The sequence below is a fragment of the Leucoraja erinacea genome, chromosome 4, assembly GCF_028641065.1.
Source record: "Leucoraja erinacea ecotype New England chromosome 4, Leri_hhj_1, whole genome shotgun sequence".
NCBI lineage: Eukaryota > Metazoa > Chordata > Chondrichthyes > Rajiformes > Rajidae > Leucoraja > Leucoraja erinaceus.
In genome coordinates, this window is record NC_073380.1 from 7,735,423 (window position 1) to 7,749,328 (window position 13,906).

The following is a 13,906-nucleotide window of genomic DNA, read 5'->3' on the forward strand; positions in this document are numbered from 1 at the left end:
GTATCACTCTATGATTCTATGAGAATGAGTTTGGGAGAGAAAAGTAGATCAGCCATGGTCAAATGGTGGACCAGACTCGATGGGCCGAATGGCCTAATTCTGCTCCTGTGTCTTATGGAAATTTTGGTGTCCAATTAGTCAAAGACTTTTTACTACATTTAGCATGAGCAAAGATATTCTCTTGAAAATAGTGTTATGGCCTGGAACTGAGTAACTAATTTGGTGTGCTGAGGTAGATGAAAATTACAATTTTAATGCATTTTGGCCCAAAAGGTCCGTGCCAGGCCAGGAAAAGTCCAGAAAAAGTGCCTTTCACTGAGATTTTACTCTGATTTTTTTTTTTTAAAGACTCCCTTCAGCCCATCAGGCCTGTACTAGCCCAGGAACAGTCCCTTCGTCTCATCAGTAAGTATTCCCCCTGCCAGTATTAAACCTCACCCCAGTATTTTTCTCCCTCCCTTCATTGGCTCCCTGTGAGATTCAGGCCAGGATAGACCTTTCTCCTTCATTGCCGTGATCTGCAGAAAAAGGTGAAATTGATTCTCCACCCTCTCTCCCTTCTCTCTCACACAGAGTCTCTCACCTGTTTTGAGCAGAATTTCTGGCAGTTTCTGTGCTGCCAGCCCACCAGGCCTGAGTGACCTAGCTGCCAGCCCAAGAATCCATTTGGCCCACAATGTCCATAGGCTAGCTCTCTGGAAACCAGTCCCTTCGGCCCATAACACCCATACTAGCGCTCCAGAAAGACCCCCCCCCCCTTGGTGAAGAGGTGGAATATTGCGTTGGGGAACCAGCCCTCCACTGTGAACATGGGACCCATCCCACTTAGTCTAGTGCATTTACTAAAAGCAGGATAAACAGAAAATCAAGTTTTAATGCATTAGGCAAAAGAGGACCAGAATAGAGTTGTGATTGTGGTGTTGCAAACAGCATTATTTCACATTATTAGATATATCAACCAATGATTTTGTTTTTATTAGCTTCTGCTGTAAAAATAAATAAATATGTAACCTTGCATAATATGATGAAATTGTTGTGATGATGCAATTTATATGTAAATTATTAAATTTTGGGTGAATAAAAAATGATTTCTAAGTCTTTGCCAGCAAGGAGACAATTAATTGAATCAGGAATACGGATTAGAAACAGTTGCAAATATGTGTGGTGACACTGTTCGTATGATTGCTGATCCGCTGTGCAAAATTAAGGCAAATAATGTTTGCATTGAGAAATAATGCTGATTGGGGATGATCAGCCATGATCACATGGCTCGAAGGGCTGAATGGTCTATCCCTGCACCTATTGTCTATTGTCTATGGATATTTTCAAGGATACATACATCTTGGTGCAAATCGTTCAGAGGTTACTAAATGTTTGAGAGGTTTTGGAGATTGTAGAAAGACTGATATTACCCTTATCTTTAACTGAAGTAGTCGGGAAACCAAAAATGTTTAGCCACTCTTGGAATATAATCAGACTAAATACAATAGGACCTAATGGTTGCCTTAGTTGCTGAGTATTTTCTGTTATTTATCACAGCACTACCTTGCTTCCAGTCGGGCCATATCAAATTTACATATAGTATTTGTAAATTTCTCACAGTGCTCCTGCAACTTCAAATGTAAATTCCTTCCATTTCACTCTTTATCCTCATGGCATCATGTTAATAAATAATATTTAAAGATAAGCTATTGGAAGAGATGGATAGAACTAAATTTACAAAGCACATTTATAAAATGTATCTTGAAGGTTGGGAATGGCCAGGACTTGCTAGAATTCTGATGAAGAGAATGGTGTTGAGAGTGAAAGATAGATCAGCCATGATTTGTGGAGTAGACATGATGGGCCGAGTGGCCTTATTCTGCTCCTAGAACCTATGAACTTGTGTCTTGGGTCTGAAACGTCAATATTTTTCTCTTTTCAGAATGCTGCTGTCCTGCTGAGATTTTCTATTTTTTGTTTTTACCTGTTGATTTTTTTTTTTTTGATTGTCAATGATTTGCTACTTTAGTTCATTGGTTTTCATTTGAGGGGGTGACAAAAAAATATAATAAAAGTAGGGATATGATGTACATGTAGATTTTTTGTGGAAAGACTCATGATATTGTTATGAAATGTCGCACTAGAAATAACAAATTGGGAATATTTAATCTGTAGTTGAACACAAATTCTGGTGATATAATGGTTGTTATTACTTTGAAGGATTTTCTTCTAGTTTGTATCCAGGAGGAGACCTGGACGTTTATGATAGTGCAGCTGTAGACTTGCTGCCTTACAGTAAATGCAGCGCTGGAGACCCGGGTTCGATCCCGACTGTGGGTACTGTCTGTATGGAGTTTTTACATTCTCCCTGTGACCTGCGTGGGTTTTTTTTCTGAGATCTTCGTTTTCCTTTCACACTCCAAAGACATACAGGTTTGTAGCTTAATTGGCTTGGTAATTGTAAAAATTGTCCCTAGTGGGTGTAGGATAGTGTTAATGTGCAGGGATAGCTGGTCGGCGAGAATCCAGTGGGCTGAAGGGCCTGTTTCCATGCTGTATCTCTAAACTAAACTATTTTGTCTTTTCCTCATGTTATCAATGATCTGAAGCTTTGGATCATAAATGCAGTACCCAAGTTTGCTGATGATACAAAGTTGAAGATACCAGAATTTGCTTTAGATGAATTTCAGTATTATTGGTAATTTTATGTAAAGATTGCCGATGGAGAAATAGAGAAATGGCAGTTATTATGTGAGGGCCAGAAATCCTGAAAGCTGTTATAATTCACTTGAAAATAATGCACCTAAAAATTAAATGAAAAGTAATGATTTCCTGTAGTTCCTTTTACATCCTTAGGATGATTCAATACCCTTTAACCATTTGGTAGGAAAGTCTTAGAATGCTTATAGATCGAAGTACCTTCATCAGAACATCATTTGTATTTTCATTTTAATCTTCTGGAGTTGTTAATGATGTTCACTTGATGTTTACAATTGTTGTATTACCATCAGATGGCACTGGATGGTGCTGCATATCTTGTATTCTTCATGATATTGTAAAACAAAAGTCTACAGATGCTTGGAAGTCTGATATAGAGAAAATGCTGAGGATATTCAGCAGATCAGGCTGCATCTGTGGAAAGACAAAGATCTGATGTTTCCAAACGATGATTTTTTTTATAATATGCTTTGCGTTATTTATTTAAGAGCATTCCAATGTTCAATGCTGCATTCAATTAACACTCCTGTTATCCCCATGTATCAAAATAAATATACATTCATTAGCATCCATACAATTTAAAGTAATGCTCAGCACAAAAACCTTAACAGATTTCCATCCAACGTCATATCTACATTATAAAGTCTGAGTTGCTTATGTCAAGAGTCAAGTCAATAGTTTTATTGTCATGTGTCCCAGATAGGACAATGACATTTTTGCTTACTGCAGCACAACAGAATATGTAAACATAATGCAGAACAGTGTCTATATACCATAGATCATATATGTATACAATAAATAAACAGAAAAAGTGCAATAGACTGTTATTGTTCAGAGCTTGTGGTAGTGTTTAATAGCCTGATGGCTCTGGGGAAGAAGCTGTTCTTGAACCTGAATGTTCCAGATTTCAACTCCTGTACCTCCTTCCTGATGGCAACGGACAGATGGGTGGGTGGCCAGGATGGTGTGGGTCTTAGATGATGCTGGCTGCCTTTTTGAGGCACCGACTGTGATAGATCCCTTCGATGGTGGGGAGGTCAGATGATGGACTGGACAGTGGTCATAACTTTCTGCATTCTTTTCCGCTCCTGCACATTCAAGTTGCCAAACCAAGCCACGATGCAGCCAGTCAAAATGCTCTTTACTGTGCACCTGTAGAGGTTTGCGAGAATCCTCCTTGACATACAGACTCGGCGTAATCTTCTCGGAAAGTAGAGACACGGATGTGCCTTCTTTATAATTGAGTCAGTGTGCTAGGACCAGGAAAGATCTTCGGAAATATGCACGCCCAGGAATTTGAAGTTCTTGATCCTTCCCACCATTGATATAAACGGGATTGTGGGTCCAAATCCTACCCCTTCCAAAGTCCACAATCAGTTCCTTGGTTTTGCTGGTGTTGAGAGCCAGGTTGTTGTGCTGGCACCATTTGGTCAATCGGTCGATCTCACTTCTGTACTCTGACTCATCACCATGAGTGATTCGTCCCACAACAGTGGTGTCGTCGGCGAACTTGATGATGGAGTTCGCACCATGTCTGGCTACACAGTCATGAGTATAGAATGAATACAGCAGGGGGGCTGAGCACGCAGCCTTGAGGTGCTTCCGTGCTAATTGTTATTGAGGATGACACGTTTCCACCAATACAGACAGATTGTGGTCTGTGATGAGGAAGTCGAGGTTTCAATTGCAGAGGGATGTACAGAGACCCAGATCTGTGATCTTGGCAACCAGCTTGGAGAGGATGATGGTATTAAACGCCGAGCTGTAATCAATGAATAACAGCCTGACATGTGTGTTTTTGTAGTCTAAGTTCTCCAGAGCGGAGTGGAGAGCCAGTGAGATCGCATCCACCGTTGACCTGTTGTGGCGGTAAGCAAACTGCAGTGGGTTGAGGTTCTTGTCGACGTAGGAGTTGATATGCAATCAACCTCTCACTGCACTTCATCACCTCGGACATTAGTGCCACTGGTCGATCGTCATTGAGGCACATCACCTTGCTCTTCTTGGGCACCAGTATTATTGATGCCCTTTTAAAGCAGGTGGGGATCTCAGACCTCAGAAGTTAGATGTTGAAAATGTCCGTAAAAACTCCAGCCAGTTGGTCTGCACAGGTTTTGAGAACATGATTCGGATTCAGATTCAATTTTAATTTTTTTAATTGTCATTGTCAGTGTACAGTACAGAGACAACGAAATGCATTTAGCATCTCCTTTGAAGAGCGACATAGCAAACGATTTTGAATTAAAAAAATAAATAATAAGTGTCCGTGGGGGGGGGGTGATTGGCAGTCACCGAGGTACGTTGTTTAGTAGATTGACAGCGGCCAGAAAGAAGCTGTTCCTCGACCTGCTGGTTCGGCAACGGAGAGACCTGTAGGCCTCCCGGATGGTAGGAGGGTAAACAGTCCATGGTTGGGTTGAGAGCAGTCCTTGGCGATGCTGAGCGCCCTCCGCAGACAGCGCTTGCTTTGGACAGACTCAATGGAGGGGAGCGTGGAACCGGTGATGCGTTGGGCAATTTTCACCACCCTCTGCAATGCCTTCCGGTCGGAGACAGAGCAGTTGCCATACCATACTGTGATGCAGTTGGTAAGGATGCTCTCGATGGTGCAGCGGTAGAAGTTCACCAGGATCTGAGGAGACAGATGGACCTTCTTCAGTCTTCTCAGGAAGAAGAGACGCTGATGAGCCTTCTTGATCAGAGTAGAGGTATTGTGGGTCCAAGAGAGGTCATCGGAGATGTTGACTCCCAGGAACCTGAAGCTAGAAACACGTTCCACCTCCGTCCCGTTAATGTGGATGGGGGTGTGCGTGCCGCCTCTGGACTTCCTGAAGTCTACAATGAGCTCCTTGGTCTTCTTGGAGTTAAGGGCCAGGTTGTTGTCAGCGCACCATGCTGCTAAGTGCTGGACCTCCTCCCTGTAGGCCAGCTCATCGTTGTTGCTGATGAGGCCAATCACCGTTGTATCATCTGCATACTTGATGATGGTGTTAGTACCATGTACAGGTGTGCAGTCATAGGTGAAGAGGGAGTAGAGGAGGGGGCTCAGCACACAGCCCTGAGGGACGCTGGTGTTCAGGGTGAGGGTTGAAGAGGTGTGCTTGTCTAACCTCACAGACTGGGGTCTGTTGGTTAGAAAGTCCAGTATCCAGTTGCAGAGGGAGGGGTCGATGCCCAGGTTACCGAGTTTGGTGATCAGTTTTGATGGAATAATGGTGTTGAATGCTGAGCTGTAATCGATGAACAGCATTCTTACATAAGTGTCTCTGTTGTCAAGGTGGGAGAGGGCGGAGTGAAGTGCCGTTGAGATGGCATCCTCCGTACTCCTGTTCTTGCGATAGGCAAACTGATAGGGATCCAGTGTGGGGGGTAGGCAGCTTTTGAGGTGTGCCAGGACCAGCCTCTCGAAGCACTTGGTGATGATGGGGGTAAGTGCAACTGGGCGGAAGTCGTTGAGGCTTGTCGCAGTGGAGTGTTTTGGCACTGGCACGATGGAGGTGGCTTTAAGGCAAGTGGGGACAACTGCTTGGGCAAGTGACAGGTTGAAGATGTCAGTCCAGACGTCTGTCAGCTGCGCAGCACAGGCACTGAGCACGCGCCCGGGGATGCCGTCAGGGCCAGCAGCCTTACGTGCATTAGTCCTACTCAGTGCCACGTACACGTCGTAGGGGGTGAGTGTGAGGGGTTGGTGATCGGCAGGTAGCACAGCCTTGATGGCTGTCTCTAGATTGTCCCTGTCGAAGCGGCCATAGAAGTGATTCAGCTCCTCAAGGAAGGAGGCGTCGCTGGATGTGGGGGTGATGTTGGAGGGTCTGTAGTCCGTGATGGCCTGGATGCCTTGCCACATGCGTCGGGGGTCGGAGTTGTTGTTGAAGTGCTCCTCAATCCTGAGCTTATGGCAATGCTTGGCCTTCCTGATGCCCCTCTTCAGGTTAGCCCTGGATGAACTGTAGGCTCGAGCATCGCCTGACCTGAAAGCGGTGTCCCGTGCTTTCAGCAGTAGCCTGACCTCGCTGTTCATCCATGGCTTCTGATTCGGGTATATGGTCACCTGTTTGAGGGAGGTGACACTATTGATGGTGGAGTTTATAAAGTCCAGAACAGAGGATGTATAGGAATCAATGTCCGTGTAAGAGTCAAGGGTGGCCTGGGCTGCAAACGCCTTCCAGTCAGTGTTTCCAAAACACTGCTGAAGTGTGAAGTCCGCTTCCTCTGACCAGACTTTAACTGTCCTTACAGTTGGTTTAACCCGTCTGATGAGTGGGGAGTACTTAGGGAGCAGGAACAATGAGACGTGATCAGACTGACCAAGGTGGGGGAGGGGGATGGCTTTGTAAGCTTCAGCCATATTGGTGTAGACTTTGTCCAGTGTCTTGTCTACTCTAGTGGGGAAGGATACATGTTGGTGGAATTTGGGGAGTACAGTCTTCAGGTTGGAGTGATTGAAGTCACCCGCAACAATGAAGGCTGCCTCGGGGTTGTGCGTCTGTTGTTTGCTAATGGCAGTATGCAGCTCTTTCATTGCAAGCTTGGCATTAGCATCAGGAGGGATATAGGCTGCAGTCACAACAGTGGAGGTGAACTCTCTGGGCAGATAGAACGGTCTGCATCTAACCAAGAGGAATTCAAGGTTAGCTGAGCAGTGACTCTCGATGATGGTGGAGTCCGTGCACCATGCTTTGTTTACATAAATGCACAGACCCCCCCCCCCCCTCTGGTCTTACCAGAGTCTGATGTCCTGTCCGCTCGGAGTAAATGACGTCCCGATAGCTGGATGGCGCTGTCAGGAACGTCAGTGTTGAGCCAAGTTTCAGTGAAGATCAAGATGTTGCAGTCCTTGATCCGGTTGTGGGAGGTGATCCTTAGCCGGAGTTCATCCATTTTGTTTGCCAGTGAGCGCACGTTGGCGAGGAAAAGGCTAGGAATCGCTGCCCTGTGCGGGGCTAGCTCTAACCTGGCCTTTAACCCACCTCTGCGTCCCCGGCGGTGTTTTCGTACCCGTCGCCGTCTGTTGGTGCTTCTGGTGGGCCGAGCTGGCTTGGTGCGCGCTGGTGTTCTGCCGCTCCGTTGCTCCGCGTCTGTGTTACTCCACGTTACTCCTTCAGCCCCGCGGCTCTGCTGATGGTCTCCAGCCCCGGGGCTTACCTGGCGTTCTCCAGCTCCACGGGTCGGGTGGTGGTCGGGTATACCATCATGTCCAGGCGCTTTCCGAGGGTTCACCCTTCTGAAGGATCTTCTGACGTCGGCTTCTGTGACTGACTGAAATACCATCACCGCGAATGGGGGCTCCGGGAAGGCATATCCGTGTTTTCCCTATCGCATATCGTAAAACGCATTGAGCTTGTCAGGGAGTGATGCTTCCCTGACATTTGAGCTGCCTCCTGATTTCGCCTTGTTGGAGGTGCTGGCATTCAACCCGCCGTAGTTGCAGAACATCCGTCTCTTCCTCCAACTTGGAGTAGAAGTCCCTTTTGGCCTTTTTGATGGCCTTACCAAGGTCGTATCTGGACTTCTTGTAGACCTCTGCATCTCCAGACCTGAATGCCCAGAATCTGGTCTTCAGAAGAATGCGGATCTCATGATTCAGCCAAGGCTAGGAATATAAAGAAGGACAGTAAAACCTTCTTTAGATATGTTAAGGGAAAAAGAGTAGCAAAGTCAAATGTGGGTTTCTTGAAGGCAGACGGGTGAAATTATTATGGGGAACAAGGAAATAGCAAAGGAGTTGGACAGGTACTTTGGATCTGTTCACTAAGGAAGACACAAACAATCTCCTAGAAGTACTGGAGGACAGAAGATCTAAGGGGGTCGAGGAACTGAAATAAATTTTCATTAGGCGAGAAATAATATTGGGTAGGCTAATGGGACTGAAGGATAATAAATCCCCGGGGCCTGATGGACTGCATCCCAGGGTCCTTAGGGAGGTGGCTCTAGAAATAGTGGATGCATTGGTGATCATTTTCCAATGTTCAATAGATTCAGTTCCTGTGGATTGGAGGACAGCTAATGTTATCCCACATTTCAAGAAAGGAGCGAGAGAGAAAACAGGGAATTAAAGACCAGTTAGCCTGACTTCGGTGGTGGGAAAGATGCTGGAGTCAATTATTAAAGAGGTAATAATGGGACATTTGGATAGCAGTAAAAGGATTAGTCCTAGTCCGCATGGATTTATGAAAGGGAAATCATGTTTGACTAATCTTCTGGAATTTTTTGAGGATGTGACAAGTAAAATGGATGAAGGGGAGCCAGTGGATGTAGTGTATCTAGACTTTCAGAAAGCCTTTGATAAGGTCCCGCACGGGGAGACTGACTAAAATTAGAGCACATGGTATTATTGGGGGTAGGGTGTTGACGTGGATAGAAAATTGGTTGGCAGACAGGAAGCAAAGAGTAGGAGTGAATGGGTCCTTTTCAAAATGGCAGGCAGTGGCGAGTGGAGTGCCGCAAGGCTCGGTGTTGGGGCCGCAACTGTTTACCATATATATTAATGATTTGGAAGAGGGAATTAGGAGCAACACTAGCAAGTTTGCGGATGACACAAAGCTGGGTGGCAGTGTGAACTGTGAAGAGGATGTTAGGAGGTTGCGGGGTGACCTGGACAGGTTGAGTGAGTGAGCAGATGCTTGGGAGATGCAGTATAATATAGATAAATGTGAGGTTATCTACTTTGGTGGCAAAAGCAAGGGGGCAGATTATTATCTCAATGGGGTTAGGTGAGGGGGAGGTACAGCGAGACCTGGGTGTCTTTGTACACCAGTCACTGAAAGTTGGTGTGCAGGTACAGCAGGCAGTGAAGAAAGCTAATGGAATGTTGGCCTTCGTAACAAGAGGATTTCAGTATAGGAGTAGAGAGGTTCTTCTGCAGTTGTATTGGGCTGTGGTGAGACCACATTTGGAGTATTGCGTACCGTTTTGGTCTCCTAATTTGAGGAAGGACATCCTTGTGATTGAGGCAGTGCAGTGTAGGTTCACGGAATTGATCCCTGGGATAACGGGACTGACATATGAGGAAAGATTGAAAAGACTAGGCTTGTATTCACTGGAGTTTAGAAGGATGAGGGGGGATCTTATAGAAACATAAAATTATAAAAGGATTGGACAAGCTAGATGCAGGAAAAATGTTCCCAATGTTGGGCGAGTCCAGAACCAGGGTCCACAGTCTTAGAATAAAGGGGAGGCCATTTAAGACTGAGGTGAGAAACTTTTTTACCCAGAGAATTGTGAATTTGTGGAATTCCCTGCCAACGGGGAGGGCAGTGGAGGCTGCATCGCTGATTGGATTTAAGAGAGAGTTAGATAGAGCTCTAGGGGCTAGTGGAATCAAGGGATATGGGGAGAAAGCAGGCATGGGTTATTGATTGGGGACGATCATCCATGATCACAATGAATGGCGGTGCTGGCTCGAAGGGCCGAATGGCCTCCTCCTGCACCTATTTTCTATGTTTCTATGCTTCTGGTTAGGAAACACTTGGAGGGTTTTAGTTATGATCCAGTCCTCCACACATGTTCTTATGAAGTTTGTAACGACTGTGGCGTATTCGTTCTGGTCCGATGCAGAGTCCTTGAACATTGCCCAGTCTGCAGACTCCAAACAGTCCTGGAGTTGTTCCTCTGCCTCCCCGATCAGCTCTGTACAGTCCTCACCTCTGAGGATGCTCTCTTCAGTTCATGAGGATGCTCTCTTCAAGAAGCAGCACTGCTGAATGGTTGGATTTTCTGAAGTGAGGGCGAGGGATAAAGCGATAAGCTTCTTTGATGGTCATGTAGTAATGATCAAGCGTGTTTTGTCCTCTGGTGCTGCAGGAGACGTGTTGGTGGAAGTTAGGGAGCTATTTTTTAAGGTTGGCGTTGTTGAAGTCCCCGGCCTCCCCGGTAAGCCATCTGGTGCTTGTTGACCACGGCGTGCAGCTCCCCCAGTGCTAGATGGACATCTGCCTGGGGTGGGATGTAGACTACGGTCAGGATGATGGAGGTTAATTCCCTCGGTAGGTAGAAGCGTCTGCACTTCACCCCATGCTGTTCGAGGTGTTGGCAAATAATTTCTCAAATTTGGTCTTCACTGATTATTGTTAGTTATAGCTTGGCTGAGCTGTGAAATTCTTATCCTAAGCTTCGTAATCTTGACTGCAGAAACTTGGTACCTTGTCTGGGCTGGTGGATTGGGCAAACTGAGACTAGAATTTGTGAAAGACTGTTAAAGATGCGATTTTTTTGTTGTTGTTGTTTCCAAGGAGCAAGGCAAATCAACTGTACATCAGATAACTGCTCTCATCTGTGGAAATATTCAATGCTAGCTTGCCCAATTCTATCTAAAACTTCAGAGCAAAGCATCCTCCTGTTGTCTTGCCTCTACTGATCTGCACACGTCACATTTTCACGTGAAATATTCATGTCAGGATTCATTCTTGGCTAGTACAGTGATCTTCACATCCAGACATTCTTACCAAGTGTTTAATAGTATAGGTTTCTGTTTTCTGAAATGAATTTGGTTTAGTTAAAGATTTTTAATATCTTAAATTATTTTTTTTAACTTAAACATAAATGTAATTGTATTTTAACCACTTTGAATGATATTGCCTAATTGTCAGAGACATTAAGAAACATTAAGCATTTTCGGGAGGTGTAATAACCAGCTAAGACATGGGAGTATGAGTTGGTTGTCAAAGTTTGTTTTGTCTTTTTAATGAATTGTACTTATTCTGACTTGCCAGTATGATGACAATATTGCTTTGTACAAGTCCCTGCTGCTACTGGGACCTTTACTTTTAAGGATCCAGCTGGTCTGGGAAAGCTTATTAAGAGGATCTGCAAATATTAACTTTATCAATATGTTGACCAATTGAGCAAAAAAAAAAGTAGCATGCTGTTTCCAACATGTTTTGGTGCAATAATTGTAAAGCTGACTTCTGTGAATGCAGGTCTGAAGGCTATATCAACAGAGAGGGAAGCAGAGATAAAGAATTGATCTAGGAGTACAGGTGCATGGTTCCTTGAAGGTCGAGTCGCAGGTAGATAAGGTGATCAAAAAGGCTTTTGGCATTTGGTAATCATCAGTCAGAGTATTGAGTATAGAAATTGGAAGGTCATGTTGCAGTTTTATAAGACGTTGGTGATACCGCATCGTATTTTATTTCTTTGTCATTTGAATGAATGAGTGAATGAATCAATGAATTGCATCTGTGATAATCTAAAAGAGATGCATTCGATCAGTGAAGATGCACAAATACATATAAAGATCACTGGTTTTCAAACCATCTTCAGAAGTTCAGAATTTAACCCTAAATGTAGTCTTTTTCAAGATTTCTTTTAAATAGAAAAATCCAGAATTCATGATTAAGAATGTTGGAAAGCAGGGACCAGCTTTATTATAGATTTATTATATCTGTAAAACTTCTGTAATCTCGCAATGAGAAAATTGTGTTTAGTACCAAATAAATAGTATTGACATTATCTCAAGAGTTTGAAAATTCTAATATATTGATGAGAAATATGTATTTACATACAAATCTTTGCAATGCTTCAAAGCATTTTAATGTTAGAATTTATTGTCATAGAGATGATTCATGTGTCTACATCTGATTTAATTTTTGTGTTACTGCATTTTTTAAAGTTATCTTTAACATGACATGTTTAAATTTTGCTTTCATTAGATTATTTTAATGCATTGTTAAAAAACTGCAAATTTTATAATAGGATCTCTCCAATAATCATGGATACCACCAGGAAGGTACCGGTAATCCGCAAATCCCTCAAACCAGCAAGACCATTACATCGTTTATCTGCTGAGATGGGTAAGTGGCACTGTTTATCACTCAATTGTTTTTATTACCAATCTGCCAAATTCAATGCATATGGAAAATCAGATTTATGTGGTATATCAGCAGTATATAATCATAGTGTAATATGCTGCTGGACAGTATGACTATACCTATAAGAAGAATTAAAGTATTTATTGTGATTGTGGATTTAGAACATAGAACTTAAAACAGTACAGCACAAGAACAGGCCCTTCTGTCCTCGGTGTCTGTGCCAACATGATGCTGAGACCATCTCTTATCTTACTGCACATAATCCATATTCCTCCTCCCCCTGCATATCCATATGCCTGGCTGTACTGTAACCACATTTTTTTCTGCAAATGTGTCTCCCTGTGGCAGTTAAATTTCCCTGACTTCAACTTGCAATTAAGATGGGTTGCTGCTGCTGTGAGATAGCAGCTATGTTAGTTGTGTCACTATTAACTGCTCTTGCTAATTACCCCTAAGCCAAGTAGTTTGCCAGGCCACATTAGAAATCATTTTAGAGTTGTCCTCCTCTCTTTGTCTGAGTAAATGCAGCTGCTTTAAAAGCCTTCTCAAATAACTTCTTATTCAACTCCTACATGATGAATCCCAGCCATGGTATAAATAAAGATACTGTCAACAAGCCATTTTATTGAGGATGCGCTCAATGTATCTTCAATGCAATTCATGCTTTGGTCTACTTCATTAGAATGACGATGGCCTTGCTGGGAGCTATACATTTCATATTAAAGTGTAAATGTATGTAATCTGGTGTGTATATTAGGCATGAATGTTTTGATTCATCCTTAAACAAAGTGACCTCCACTTGGTAGAAATCATAGCCATCCAGCAGCACATTTGAAAGCCACATGTAAAATATTTGAAAACATCCAAGAATCAATACATCCAACATAAGTTCATATGAAAGGCAATAATCCACCGTCAAATATTCAGTACTTCCACCACTAGGGCTCTTTGGCTGCAGTGTGCTAATCTAGAAAATCAATGTCGGTTCCTCAACTATGTACTCTGACTCCTGATTTTGAAATGTATTACTGTTCTTTCATTGTCACTGTCTCACTCCTGAAATTCCTGACAAAACAATATGTGAATACCTTCATGTGAAAGATTCAAGAAATACTCACCATCACCTTCTCAAGGGTTATAAAAGCTTGTCTTGGGTATGATGTCCACATCCCATGAATTAATAAATATGCAGTGCATTTTGTAAAGGGCAATCGGTCACAGCAATGTATGATTTTTGTGTTTAACAGCAGTTGTGCTAACTCCAGAGGTTGTTGTCAATTTCATGCTACAATGACCAATTGCTGATGTACTTGTTATAGGAACCACATAATTTAGCCCTTAATATCCACTTAAACAATTCTGCGAAAGAGTGGAGTGTTTGTCATATGCACTGGGAA

General features: G+C 43.5%; 1 protein-coding gene across 3 annotated transcripts in view; it reads left to right on the forward strand.

Annotated features, from left to right (window-relative positions):
• The window catches only part of gra (granulito), a 58,679-nt gene that overhangs the window by 14,762 nt on the left and 30,011 nt on the right, over positions 1–13,906 (forward strand). For 2 of the 3 annotated variants that reach the window (XM_055633619.1, XM_055633617.1), the window contains exon 2: positions 12,394–12,491. In XM_055633619.1, the coding sequence (XP_055489594.1) occupies positions 12,410–12,491 (82 nt within the window). In that variant the 5' untranslated portion in view covers positions 12,394–12,409. Of the gene's footprint in view, positions 1–11,618; positions 11,718–12,393; positions 12,492–13,906 lie in introns of all 3 variants that reach the window. The other variant, XM_055633618.1, reaches the window with a different exon arrangement.